This window comes from Sturnira hondurensis, unplaced genomic scaffold (assembly GCF_014824575.4).
Source record: "Sturnira hondurensis isolate 20B ecotype Veracruz unplaced genomic scaffold, ASM1482457v3 Scaffold0015262, whole genome shotgun sequence".
Classification (NCBI taxonomy): Eukaryota; Metazoa; Chordata; class Mammalia; order Chiroptera; family Phyllostomidae; genus Sturnira; species Sturnira hondurensis.
In genome coordinates, this window is record NW_028087893.1 from 792,662 (window position 1) to 806,737 (window position 14,076).

The following is a 14,076-nucleotide window of genomic DNA, read 5'->3' on the forward strand; positions in this document are numbered from 1 at the left end:
GTGCTGAGGCACTGCGCTGGGTCCTGGGGGTATGGGGTGAACTGGCCCTGTCAGAAGAGATGCCCTTTTAGAAGAGGCTGACGGCCTCTTGTGTCCTGGAGAAATGCATTTGGGAGGAGCTTGAAACCAGCACTGGGGCGCCAGAGGGAACATCTCATCTTGCCTGTTCTGTGCTCTTCCCTCGTGCAGTGTGTGACTACTGAGGACAGTGGGCAGCGACTCGAGGCAGCGTCTCCAGCCAGCAGAGTGCTGTGTCCTTTCCGAACAGAGCCAGCATCGCAAAACCCGTTGACACTGATGTGGGGCAGAGTATTGAGACGTGTAGCTTCTGACTCCCATCCAAACCAGCCCTGTCCCGTGTAAAATGGAATAGGCTTCTGAAGTACATTTTGTCAATATGTATCAAGAACTTTAAAAATATGTATATTCCTTGGCCCATAGTTTTAACTGAATCCTGAGGAGGATAATCCTAAATGTAGAGAAACTATAAACAGAAATGTTCATCAAAGTGTAATTTTAATATGGGAAAATCAGAAGCAGTGGCAACATTTATATATACACACATTGTTTTAGCCGACTGGAATGTTATAGAGCCAGCAGATGCTTATAAAAACCAGTGCATAAAGGAGCACTTGATATACTAAGTGCTCGAAACTGTACGCATCCAGGAGAGGGGAGCCTCCTGGAGGAAATGAAGCTCCCCACCCCTTCCTTCACTGTGTGGTGGTGTGGAGCCAGGCCAGAGAACACGGGAGGTCCCACGGAGAGCGAAAAGCAGAGGCGAATGGAATCTTACAGTCTAGAAAGGAGAAGCTTACAGTCTAGAAAGGAGAAGCTGAGACTAATATCCAGTTCCCCTTATAATTAAAAAAGAAAAAGAAAGGTTTGGAGCCCTGACCAGTGTTGCTCAGTGGGTTTGGCATCGCCCCACAGACCTTTGCAAACCAACAGGTCCCAGGTTCCATTCCCTGTCAGGGCATGTGCCTAGTAGGTCCCCAGTGCGGGGCATGTGAGAGGCAATGGATGGATGTTTCTCTCCCTCTCTTCTCTCTCTAAAAGTAAATAACATGTTTCCTAAAAAATCAAAGATAAAAATGTTGAGAGGAAAAAAAAATGTTGCAAAGGAGGTTGAATCAACAACCTAAATCCCTTTCTTGGACTTCCCTTGGAGTGCGGGGGGCCAGAAAGAGACACACTGAGGTGTGAACTAGTTGTCCTGGGCTGGCCAGAAAGTCTGTCTGGTGTTTTCTGTGAAATAGAAGACACAGTCTTCATTTTCACTGGTAATATTGATTTGGGTCTTCTGCACGTGGCGGCGTCTTCCCCATAGTGCAGCGTGAGTTGTCCTCAGTGTCTCGGTCTGATCGCCCTCTGCAGCTGGTCTGCCCGACTGGAGCACCGTCTGGCAAGAACTCTCCAGCAGGACCCTCGCAGTCCACTCCCACACGCTTGAGGAGTCCCAGCACCTCCACACACTGCACAGATCTTTTTGCATTTTTACCTTTCTTGAAATAAGAAAGCATAATGTGCCAAAAATGTTGCTTATTTTCTTCCATTAGTATTAAAATAGCTGCACAAAAATTGCCCGATTTTGGTAAGTTTTTTGATGCACACGGATATGACGGCGATCAGAGCACCATCTAACAAAGTTGTTTTGGGTGAAGCTGAAGCCAGCTAAGCGCTGGCAGAGCCGTCGGTGGGAGAAAACAGATGGAATCTTAGCCGACCCTGTTTGAGATTGCAAGGAAACCTCCCCCTTCTCTGCTCTTTCTCTGTATTCGAACTTTCTTTACCTATTTTACACTAGGTTTTTAAAAAACACAAAAATTAAAGAAAACCTGGGTAGCCAACCCTATCAGAGTTAAGACTACATCTGTTTTGGATGTGAGGGCGATCAGGCTGCAAAATCTGTCACCCCACTGATTGCCAGGCTGATCCGGCCGGCTAGGTGGATGTCCCCTTCCTCACACATTCATGTGCGCCCCTCTCGAAGGTGCGCTCGGTCGAAGAGGACAGCCTTCGGTTAGGGGTACAGAGCAACTGCGCTCCCCTGCTAGGACCTCCGAACAAGTTCTCAAGAGTACAGCTGTTTGAGACAGTGCGGGATGGGCCGCATATTTTCCATTTGACCATTTGGATGGATCACTGGCCATCCTGCTGGCCAGCATTGAGGTTAGGCCACTCATTCCCGCTCGGTGCATTCAGCATTGTGACATAATAAATAAGCATGCACTCATCTCACCCCCACTTTTTACAGTACTTTACCAGAAACAAAGTTTTCCCACAGAGATAAGCAAAGTTATTTCAGTGGGTTTTCTCATTCCATTTGCTCAAGCCAATGAATCCATCTTCATTATTTCTCTTCCACCCCTGTGTGTTTAAATTGCCGTCTGATCCTGTTGGCCCTGCCTTCAGAGTGCACCCCAGATCTACGCTGGTCGTCCCTGCTTCACTGCTCCCATCCTGTTCCCAACCACCACTCTTTTCCCCTTGCTCTTTCCCACACTCTCCTTGCTGATGTCTTGGTCTTTTTCATGCTAATTCCTCACAAAGGAACCAGACTGACTTAAAAAAAAAAAAAAAGAAAGAAAACCTCATGGTCATGCCCTGGCTGGTGTAGCTCAGTGGGTTGAGCGCGGGCCTGCGAACCAGAGGATCGAGGTTCGATTCCCAGTCAGGGCACATGCCTGGGTTGCAGGCTGGTTCCTTGCAGGCCAACTACCAGCAGGGGACGCACGAAAGGCAACCATACATTGATGTTTCTCTCCCTCTCTCCTTCCCCTCTAAATATAAATAAATAAATAAAATCTTGAAAAAAATAAATAAANGGCCAGCATTGAGGTTAGGCCACTCGTTCCCGCTCGGTGCATTCAGCATTGTGACATAATAAATAAGCATGCACTCATCTCACCCCCACTTTTTATAGTACTTTACCAGAAACAAAGTTTTCCCACAGAGATAAGCAGAGTTATTTCAGTGGGTTTTCTCATTCCATTTGCTCAAGCCAATGAATCCATCTTCATTATTTCTCTTCCACCCCTGTGTATTTAAATTGCCGTCTGATCCTGTTGGCCCTGCCTTCAGAGTGCACCCCAGATCTACGCTGGTCTTCCCTGCTTCACTGCTCCCATCCTGTTCCCAACCACCACTCTTTTCCCCTTGCTCTTTCCCATACTCTCCTTGCTGATGTCTTGGTCTTTTTCATGCTAATTCCTCACAAAGGAACCAGACCGACTTAAAAAAAAAAAAAAGAAAGAAAACCTCATGGTCATGCCCTGGCTGGTGTAGCTCAGCGGATTGAACGCGGGCCTGCGAACCAGAGGATCGAGGTTCGATTCCCAGTCAGGGCACATGCCTGGGTTGCAGGCTGGTTCCTTGCAGGCCAACTACCAGCAGGGGACGCACGAAAGGCAACCATACATTGATGTTTCTCTCCCTCTCTCCTTCCCCTCTAAATATAAATAAATAAATAAAATCTTGAAAAAAAATAAACACTTAAAAAAAAAAGAAAACCTCATGGTCATGATATCCATCATAGCAGCAAGGATAAAAATAAGGTAAAAAAAGGTCAAATAAAAGTGAGACTTGTACCCCCCCCAAAAAAAAACCCCACAAAAAAACAAAAACAATGGTGTCACTTCCTGTCCCCCAGGAGGAAATTTGCCTGGGCCTGGGCTGCACATTCAGAGAACTTGATTTAACTTCAGGGGAGCAGGGAGGGTGGGGTGGTGTCTGGGTGGACAGTGGCATGTTCCCTGCAGGCGGTAGGTTTTTCTCCCCGCCCACTTCTCAGACCTTGTCTGACAGCGCGCCAGGCTTGTTGTGTCTCAGAAGTAGTTCCCCTCCCTTGTGGTTTTTTTTTGGGGGGGGGGGTGTTTTGTTTTCACTTTTTAAATAAAATCCTTTATGTTAGAATAGATTCAGATTTACAGGGAAGCTGCAGAAGTAGTGCACAGACTCCCCATGTACCCTACAGCCAGTCGTCCTTACTAACATTTTGCATTTTTAGTCAGTGCATTTGCCGCAGTTCATGAGCCGATATCGATGTGTTAATATTAACTCAAGTCCATGCTTTGTTCAGCTTTCCTTTGTGTCGTCTAGTGTCCTTCCTCTGTTTCGGGACACCACGTCCCATTTAGTGGTCAAGGCTCCTCAGGCTCCCTTCTTCCTGCCAGCCTGGACAGCTTTTGGGGGTGCCAGTCGGGTGTTTTGTAGAAGGCCCCGTGGTTGGGGTTTTTGCAGTGTTTTTCCCGTGGTTAGGCCCGGCGATGGCTTCGGGGAGGAGGGCCACAGAGATGACATGCTTTTACCTCTTGCTGAAGAGGGGCCCTGCCATCAGTGTGATGTGTGCCTGTGGTGGTTGCTGATCGCTTGGCTGAGCTAGTCCGTCAGGTCTCCGCACTGTCAAGTCGTACCAGTGTGACCCACAGGTGTTTCTTTGTGCTCCGATTATAATTCACCACTGCCCTGATCCTATGGGGGTCCTGGCACTACAAGGTTCTCCACGCACATCTCGTGTGGTTTGTGCCCCAGTCCTAGAAGTGGCCACTTCTCCCAGTAACCTGGTTCCTTGTTTCCGGCAGTGGTATTAAAAACCGAGGTCTGGGTATTACATGTGTTTGCTGCGGGTTTATGTTGTTTTATAAGCCCTCTCAGCTGACAGGACATATGTGTGTTACTGAGCTCACTAGTTCTGTATGTAACCATTTATGTTAAGCTAACATGTGTCGATCTAGATGTCTCCAGCCCTAATCCATCATCACCACATGCATCATTCTAGCCTTCTCCCCTTAGTTACCTGTAACTTCCCACAGCGAGAAAACTGGCCGCTATCGTCTGCCTACTTAATTGCTCAGTTCCTGTAGGTAGATGGGTGGGTGGGTGGGTGGATGGATGGATGATAGAGTGGCTTGCAGTTTAACTTACTAGAAACAAACTCACAGCTAGAGAACAGTGCTTTTGTGCATACCTTTGGCTTGCACTCTTGTGAACCCCACCAACACCTTCGGTGCTGTTCCCTCATATATTTGTGATACAATTAGGTTCCTTTGTAATGGTCTGCCTGGGATCATATGAATTTCTGGAAGATTTTTAAAATTTGTAGACTTTAAGGTTCGTTCTGCTGTAAAGTTCAGTGGGTTTTAACAAAGGCGAGGTGTTGTATATTCGTTTATCTAGCGAGTTTGCGTCTTTGTCCTTCTGTTTCAGACACTCTCCCTGCATGTTTTCCAGTGTCCAGACCTGTGTCTTTCATCTCCAAAACATTTTCTCCTCAGAGAGGCCTTCCTTGAGCACCCAGTTCAAAGGAATCCCTTAGCCTCCAACTGTGTTCATCTGTCTGCTCCTGGGTGTGTGGTTTATTTGGTCAGTCTCTCCCCAGTAGGATGCAAACTGAATGAGCACAGGGACTGTATCTGTATCCTGGGTATGCGGGATACCGGGTCAGCGAGCATTCCCAGTGCGTGTTTGGAACACTCCTCAGCGGTGACTGGAAGCAGGCTTGTTCAGTCGGGCTTCCAGCTCACCCTGACTCACGGCTCACACAAGGGTTTTGCTTTCCAATTTGGTTAAGTATTTCAGTATATTGAAGATGTGCAATTACCCTGATCTCTCCTACAGTGTTTATAACCTCTTTTTAAAAAAGTTTTCTTTTAACTATGCCTGGTGTAGCTCAGTGGATTCAGCACTAGACTGCAAACCAAAGGGTCACTGGTTCAATTCCAAGTCAGGACGCATGGCTGGGTTGCGGACCAGGTCCCCAGTAGGGGGCGTGTGAGAGGCAGCTAATGGATATATCTCTCCCTTGCTTTCTCCATCTCCTTTTCTCTGTCTAAAAATAAATAAGTAAAAGTCTTCAAAAAAAGAAAAAGGATGGTAGTTGTGGAAATGGAATGTGGTTACAGGTATACTACAAAAAAGGTCAGAACTTGATCACTGCCGAAGTGTGGAGTTTGAGGGATGGCACTCAGAGATGAGGCTGGGACCTCAGGTGTCGTCTCAGCCTGTGTATTCGGGGAGGTGGCTGTGTGTTAACACACAGTGATTTTAATGATACGCCTGAGGTACTGACGCCACAGTTGGTGGAAATATTGAATAGGAAGGCTATTGGAAGAGTGCCCCTAAACTTCAGAAGAGATGATGGGTCCAGGAATTAAATGAGGGCTCATCTAAGTAGAAAGGGTGGCTGAAGGCTGAGGATTAAGTGAGATGCTGAGGACAGAGGTGGAGAGAGTCAGAAACCAAGGACAGTCCTTTTGGGAACTTCCTGGGTTGTCGGGGACGTCTGAAGAGCCAGAGAAAGAGCTTGGGTCAGACACAAAGTGAAAGCTGAGAACAGTCCAAGGAGAAGAGTGGAGAAGATATTTATTGTAGGGAAATACCTGAATTACAGACTAAACTTTTGTGCCTCTGGGCCACACTGGAAGAAGAGTTGTTTTGGGCATTAAATACACAAACACTAACGAAAACTGATGAGCAAAGAAAAGGTTTAAAGTAAATTTATTATTTTGTGTTGGGCCGCATTCATAGCCATCCTGGGCCGCATGCAGCCTTGGGTCGGACACCCCAAGGTCAAGTTAATGAAAGTCACTCTGTTTTTTGCAGGAAACCGGCATTGTTATATCATTATGTATTATAAACAGAACAGTTGCTTAGCATTGAAGAATATTTTGCTGGACTTGGAGGTTGAAGAAATCTATAATTTTAAACATGAATTTGAGAGGAGAATATTAATTTTAATCAGCCTTCTTAATTGACAGACTTGAAATTTCAAAAGAGAAGGAATTTTAGACAAGGGCTTTTCGTGTTTTTGTTCTGTGGGATGCCCTCTTCTGGAACTGGGCAGAGGAGCTCTGGACAGCGGGGCTTTACCGCCCTTGGCCCTTCTCAGTGTCATTCCCAGGGGTCCTCGTGAGCTCTCCTTGGGTAAAGCACCTGCAGGGCACCGCCGGCTTCTCCCCCAGTGACCCTCTGTCCATCCTTTGCAGGACCTGACGGGCATCGAGTCCATGGACCAGTGCCGCCGCACCCTGGAGCAGCACAGCTGGAACATCGAGGTGAGGCGGGGCGCTCGGGCGCGCTCCCTCTGGGGCTGGTGCGGCTGCCAGACACGCGTTTTCTGCACCAGGGGTCTCTTCTCCCGGTGGGTTCATTTTTCAGATTTACAGCTAAGTCTTTAAAAATTAAAACGTGTGAGAGGTGAAGGTTTATGATCAGAATTCATGCAATAAAATCATGGGAAAGGTAAGGACCAAATTCCTCAATATAGTGCTGCTCTCTGTTGTGGGTTTTTTGTTTTTTGTTTTTTGTTTTTTAAACATGGCTCTTTAAGGAAACATATGCACGCACACACAGACACACACAAATATTTGGTTGTAACCACATACCTTAATGTAAACCTGTTCTTAAACATATTTTTCAGTGTGTTTTGGATTTTCTCAGTAACTATGTCATCTGAAACAGTGATTTTTTTCCAGCATATGGATCTTTTGTTTCTTTTATTTGAATATTGACTGACTAGATCTTCAGAGCAATGTCAGTCAATAAGGATGATAACAAACATCTTACCTTCACTGTAACGTCTTGTGTGTCTCATTGTCACTGTGCTGGAGATTGTTCTGAGGTAGACCCACTGGAGAGCAAGCGTCCTGGGGGCAGAGGCCTTCCTTTCCGTGTTTGCTAACTGGTGTAAGGCCTACGTCTAAATTATCCAGTCCTGGTACCTTGGAAGTGCCCAGTAAATATCTGTGCGCTGTTCATTCATTGGTGGCGTATCAATGGTTTCTATCGAGTGGATGTTGAATTTTACCAGACACCCTTTGATCTTTATTGAAGTTACTGTTTCAGTTATGGTATATTGCTTGAATAGGGTGCTGGATTTATGGAAATATATAAATTCCTAAGTGACATTTAGTTATTTGGCACCTGATTTGAGCAATTAAATTTTAGGCTCTGGTCGAGTCCTTACTCAAGTGGAACTGAACACTGAACCCTAGATCATTTCAGTTTGTAACAAATGCTGTGAGTGAGATGGTGTAGGACATGTAACAGGGTCTGGGAAGTTGTTTTAAATAGGGTAGTCAATTACAGGACTTCATGAGGTTATATTTGAGCTGATGCTTGAATGCAAAAATTTGGGGTGAAATAAGTTTCGGGCAGAGGGAATGATGTTGCTCTGTATGATACTTTCCTGTTAGATTTTCATTTCAAGCATATGCTGGCTTTATAAAGTGACTTGGTAAAATGAGTTGAGATGTGTAAATAGCATAGATTTGGAAGAAAGCATTCGAGCACTTGTTTCTGCCATTTCTCTTGCTAACTTTTTCATGTTTCCTTCATCATGCATAATCTGTTTCCTCCATCTTCTTGATAAGCTTTCATGGAAAATACTTTCTTTTTGGAGGTTTTCAAGGTCTTAGCATCGACTCCACATCCTAGCATGTCTCTTATTCCTGCTGTCACCCCCTCCTCTGTGTTTTAATGTTCATTTAACTTTTTAAAAATGAGTCTTGCTGGAGACTGGTTTATTTTTTTTTTGTTTACTTATTTTTATATGGAAAAAACCTCATATTTATCAGTTCCTTTTTTGTATTTTTACTTATTAAGAAAAATCTGTCTAATATAGTTTCATGTTTATGTTCTTTTTTTTAGCGTCTTGATTTTTTTACAGCTTGGTTAATTACTCTCTTACATTTAAGACTATTTTTTCTGAAAATACATTTTTTTACAATATATATATCATGATTTCTTTATTTTTGTGTGTATTTATTTATTTTTTAAATTGTTCAAATACAGTTTCTTGTCTTTTACTCCCATCACTCAAAATACATTTTAAAAGTTGATTTTTGCTCTGGCTGGGTGACGGGCTTGGTTGGTGTGCCATCCCGTACACCAGAGCGTGGTGGGTGTGATCCCTGGTTAGGGTGCATATGAGAAACAACCAGTCGGTGTTCCTCATGTTTATATATGTAAAATATTTTATTTATTTATTTTTAGAGAGAAGGGAAGGGAAGAAGAGTGGGAGAGAACCATCAGTGTATGGTTGCATCTCATGTGTCCCCCACTGGGGACCTGGCCTGCAACCCAGGCATGTGTCCTGACTGGGAATCGAACCAGCGACCCTTTGGTTTACAGGCTGGTGCTCAGTCCACTGAGTCATACCAGCCAGGGCAAGATACAACTTGTACATGGAGTCAGAGAATATCTGTCCTTTTGTGTCTGGTTTATTTCACTTGGCATACTGTTTTCAAGATGTATCAAAAAACATAAGTAAAAGACTTATTCATGTCCTAGTATGTATTAGTACTTAATATCTTTTTATTGCCAAGTAATATTCCCTTGTATGAATATATCTGTGTTCTTTCATCAGTGGATAGACATTTGATTATTCCCCCTTTAAGCCATTATCAACAGTGTTGCAGTGAGCGTCAAGTTGCAAGTTTCTGTGCTGGCATTTTGCTTCACAGAAACATATGCTTTCATTTCTCGTGGGTACGTGGGTACGTAGCTGGTGTGGGAGTTATGGTAACTGTGTTTAAGCTTTTGAAGAACTGCCAGACGGTTCCCGAACAGGCCACACTATTTTACATTCCTAACAGTAGTGCGTGAGGATTCCAGTTTTTTTCACAGCCTCACAAATATTTGTGGAGGGTGTTAAAGTATATTTTCTGGCTTGAATTTACATTTTTCTGATGGCTGACAATGTAGAGCATCTTTTCATGTTTCTTGTTGGTCATTTGTTTATTTGCAGAAATGACTGTTCAGGTTCTTCTCCCATTTTATTTTATTATTTTTTAAAAAATTTATTTTATTTTTATTTTTTTATTTTATTTATTTATTTATCTTTAGAGGGGAAGGAGAGAAACATTAATGTATGGTTGCCTTTTGTGCGCCCCCTGCTGGGAGTTGGCCTGCAGGGAACTGGCCTGCAACCCAGGCATGTGCCCTGACTGGGAATTGAACTTCGATCCTCTGGTTTGCAGGCCTGTGCTCAATCCACTGAGCTACGCCAGCCAGGGCCATTTTATTTTATTTAAGATTTTATTTATTTATCTTTAGAGGGGAAGGGAAGGAGAGAAATATCAATGTATGATTGCCTCTCGTGCGTCCCCTGCCAGGAACCAGGAACTGGCTGCCAACCCAGGCATGTGCCCTGACTGGGAATCGAACCGCAATCGTGTGGTTCGCAGACCCGTGTTCAATCCACTGAGCTACACCAGCCAGGGCAGTTCTCCCATTTTAAAATTGGGTTGTCTTTGATGATCAGTTGTGGAGAGTTCTTTATGGATAGCAGACCCATATCAGATTCATGATCTGTAAATATTTTCTCCCATTTTCTGGGTTATTTTTGACTGTCTTGACAGTGTCCTTTGGTGCATGACAGTATTTGCCTCTGAGGTCCAGTTTGTTTCTCCCTCTGTTGGCCGTCTTTTTGGGGTGACATCTAAGAAAACATCACCTAATCAAAGGTCATGAAGATTTTCACCTATATTTTCTTTTAAGAGTTTAGTTTCTGCCCTTAAATTTAGGTCTTTGATATATTTTGAGTTAATTTCTTATACAGTCGTACTTTGAGCTTCAGAATTCATCAACCCTTTACGGGTCACATTTTGACGAGAAAAATACGTACCAGCACTCGGCACCCTTCTCGCGATGAAACAGGCCTGCTCGCCAGTCCCACGCAGCCTGCGGACAGTCCGGTGCCTCTCGGTTTGGGTGCTCGTCGTGAGCTCCAGAACAAATTAACAACAAGTACCGAGGTACCGCTGTAGTGCCATTTAGGGCTTCAACTTGATTCCTTTTCATGTAGATATACATTTGTCCCAGTACCATTTATCAAAAGACTGTTTTTTCACCACTGGATTGTTCCTTAATACTCGAAAACAAAACTATAGGACTACTTGGAGTTAGCCACACTGGAAGTTGAAAGCCAAGGTCAGAGGACACAGAAGTCCTCCGAAAGACCACCCTCACTCAGACGGCGTCTGCAAGTTCAGGAAGCCCCAGACCCTCTCCGGTTGGTGACTCACTAGAAGAGCTCGACAAAAGTTGTCACACCTGCAGTTACGGTTTATTACAGGGAACAGAGGTGGCTTAGAGTTGGCTGAAGAAAGGGACACATGGCAGAGCCTTGACTTCTGCACACAGTCTCTTGCTCCTCTCTCATGGCATGAGGACACGTTGCCCTCCTGGTACAAATGTGTGAAGTGCGCATTAAGTGCTGGCAGCCAGGGAAGCTCACCTCGGCTCCAGTGTCCGGAGTTTGCACTGGGGCGCGATCACATCGGCATTGCTGATTTTCTCAGGTGCCTGTGTGATTCAGCTCCGGGTCCAGGTTGGCTGGTACTGCATATCCAAAGTCCCCACCCTAAGATTCAGTATCAGAGTCAGTCCCGCCAGGTAGGACATAGATTACCTTCCAAAAGCCAAAAGCAGAGGCCAGACTTGTCTTTGGTGCACTGGGACAGTGTTCATTTTCTGGGGTAGAATTAAGAAGGGAGACTTTTCTCCTGTCACCTGGCAGCCAGGAATTGCATTAGGATCTTTGTGTATGGTCATCTCGTTAAATTTTCAGATCAACCCTGAAAAATACCGTTTTGTTTTGTTTTGTTTTGTTTTCGTTTTGCGCCTGAGCAAATGGGCCCAGAAACCAGGTTGTGGAGCTGGGGTCCAGCCGTTTCCCTGCCCCAAAGCCAAGCCCTGCACCAGACAGTACCAGGCAGCCGTTCCAGGCAAAGCCCCAGGCACAAGGTCTGCCTCGTGTTCTCGGGGGCGGCTCTCTGCAAGCGCCCCAGTGCAGCACGCATGTCCCAGCCACCCGCAGAACATGTGCTGTCTGAACAGACAGTGTGCATGCCGCATCCATGAGGCCTCCAGACAGTCCCTTGCATTCTTGTTGGGCGTGAGTTCTGGAGCCGGGGCCACACATTGCCTCCCTCCAGAGCAAGTTAAAGGCCCAAGAAGATGCCCTTCCTGAATCCCCTGTTTTATAACACCGGGCACATTTGCTTCATCTCCTCGTCTTAGTGTATTGGAGCATCACCGGAATTCTTCCTGCTATTTTTTGCCTTCGCAGGCTGCTGTGCAGGACAGACTGAACGAGCAAGAGGGCGTACCCAGTGTTTTCAACCCCCCTCCATCTCGACCCCTGCAGGTGAACACCGCTGACCACAGGATCTACAGCTACGTGGTCTCAAGACCACAGCCAAGGGCAAGTTGTTTCCTGATGGGAACTTCCCCTTTTATTCTTAAGTCCATTCACTTGGCTACACTGACCTGTGTGTGATGGAGTGAAAGAAATATTCAGAATGTATAGCTAGATCTGGTGCCTTGGTAGATTCATTGGGTTATTTTCCTCCATTCTTCAATGAATTGATACAGTAACTACCCATTTTGGGGGAGGGAGGCAGCCTTTGCCAGTTGGAAGCATTTTCTGCACCTTCATCATGATACCTTTTTGTGGAATAATTGACAGGGTTTTTAAATGGTGTCTCTAAGGAGTTGTTGGGGGTATTCTGAAGTGTAAGGGCAGACTGCTGTAGCGGTTGTGTGCGCCCTATATGCCTGGGGGCTCCCAGTTTTTTTTAGGCCAGACTCAGTGTTTGGAGCCCTGAGGTGGGCCCTGAGGCTCCAGAGCTCCCTGCCTGACACTGGGAAGGCCCAGGTTAACACTGTGTGATGTTTGAGGAAGGCTCTGTGTGCTGGACAGAGCTCTCTTCACATACACAAGTTAATAGCAGCAATAGTCAGCGTTGTTAAAACAATAGTTAGCAGTATTACTAAGATTAGTGGCTATACGGAGATTTAAAATTGTGGTAAATGTAATTTTCAATTGTACACGGATATCCAGGGTGGTAATAATAGTGGTGATCTTCCTTGCTGTTTCTGTGTGCTGCATTTGCGTGTGTAAGCCTAAAAAGGGGAGACTATGATTCAGGAGGAGAACTGCAGTTGAGCCTGACCACTGGTACAAGAAGCTGCAGGAAAAATGTTGAAGCAGATTTAATGCAAAAACTGTAATAAAAATATGACAGTGTCAGATGAAATGAGAGGAAAGGTGGCAGGTCGTTGGCCGGGAAGAGGAAACGGCGTTGCAGAGGGAGATGTCGCGGGAAGGACAGAACGGGGTGAAAAGTGGAACTGGCCATTTTGTGAGGCGATAGGGAATGAGTGAATCGTGTTTACCTTTGCTCTTCAATTTCAGGGGCTGCTCGGATGGGGTTATTACTTGATAATGCTGCCATTCCGGTTCACCTATTACACGATACTGGATATATTTAGGTACGTACCTTCGAGCTTCTGTGGTGGCAGCAGCAGGTAGATGTGCAGCTGAAGCGCAGCAGAGCAGGGCGGGTGCTCTCAGCGTGACTTGCCAGTCTGTCGCCGGGCCGAGGACTCGTCCTCACTAGCCTTTTTAAATAGCATGGACATGGTTTAAATTATTCAGACAAAGCTACAAATGTGGTGAAATTGGATTGTTTTAAAGTAGTCTTGCATGTCATTTTCAAGAGTCAGTTTACCTGCATTTTCTTGTCCCTTCCCACCATGCTTGTTACCTCAGCATCCCCTAGTTGATCCTCACACCCTTTGCTTTCTAACCACCATTGTCTGCCAGCTTCCCCCTCCTCGTAACCTGGATCCTGAACTGTCTGTAGCTCCACCTGACTGCTGATAATCTCAGCAGAATCTCTGTTCTAGCATTATTCTCTTTCCCCAGATTCTTTCACAAACTTCACCACTCGTATAGAGGGACGTTCCTATACCACCCTCTCTGTCCAGGCGACCCACAGCTGCTGATGGTGGAGCCCTTCCATATGCACAGATACCCCTGCTTTACACCTTTACCTTCCTTCCCGCTTCCTTCAGCACTGGGTGCTACAGAGGGCTCAATTGTCCAGGGGTTCTAGATTGCTGGCATGTCAGGTTTGGGATGTCTGGTCTAGAGCTGTGTAGTAGATGATCCCTTTTTCGGAGGACCTAAAATGTTTGTGAGAATCCAGGCCAACAGATACAGCAAAAATCTGTGGTCTGGGCCGGGCCCACAGGGCAGCCTGCACTGCCCTAATGAGGGACGGCCTT

At 45.6% G+C, this 14,076-nt stretch overlaps 1 protein-coding gene across 2 annotated transcripts in view; it reads left to right on the forward strand.

Annotated features, from left to right (window-relative positions):
- FAF2 (Fas associated factor family member 2) overlaps nucleotides 1–14,076 on the forward strand; it is a 49,423-nt gene that overhangs the window by 21,528 nt on the left and 13,819 nt on the right. For both annotated transcript variants that reach the window (XM_037064418.1, XM_037064419.1), the window contains exons 2-4: nucleotides 6,987–7,055; nucleotides 12,074–12,208; nucleotides 13,202–13,278. In XM_037064418.1, coding sequence (XP_036920313.1) covers nucleotides 6,987–7,055; nucleotides 12,074–12,208; nucleotides 13,202–13,278 — 281 coding nt within the window. The remainder of the gene's footprint in view (nucleotides 1–6,986; nucleotides 7,056–12,073; nucleotides 12,209–13,201; nucleotides 13,279–14,076) is intronic.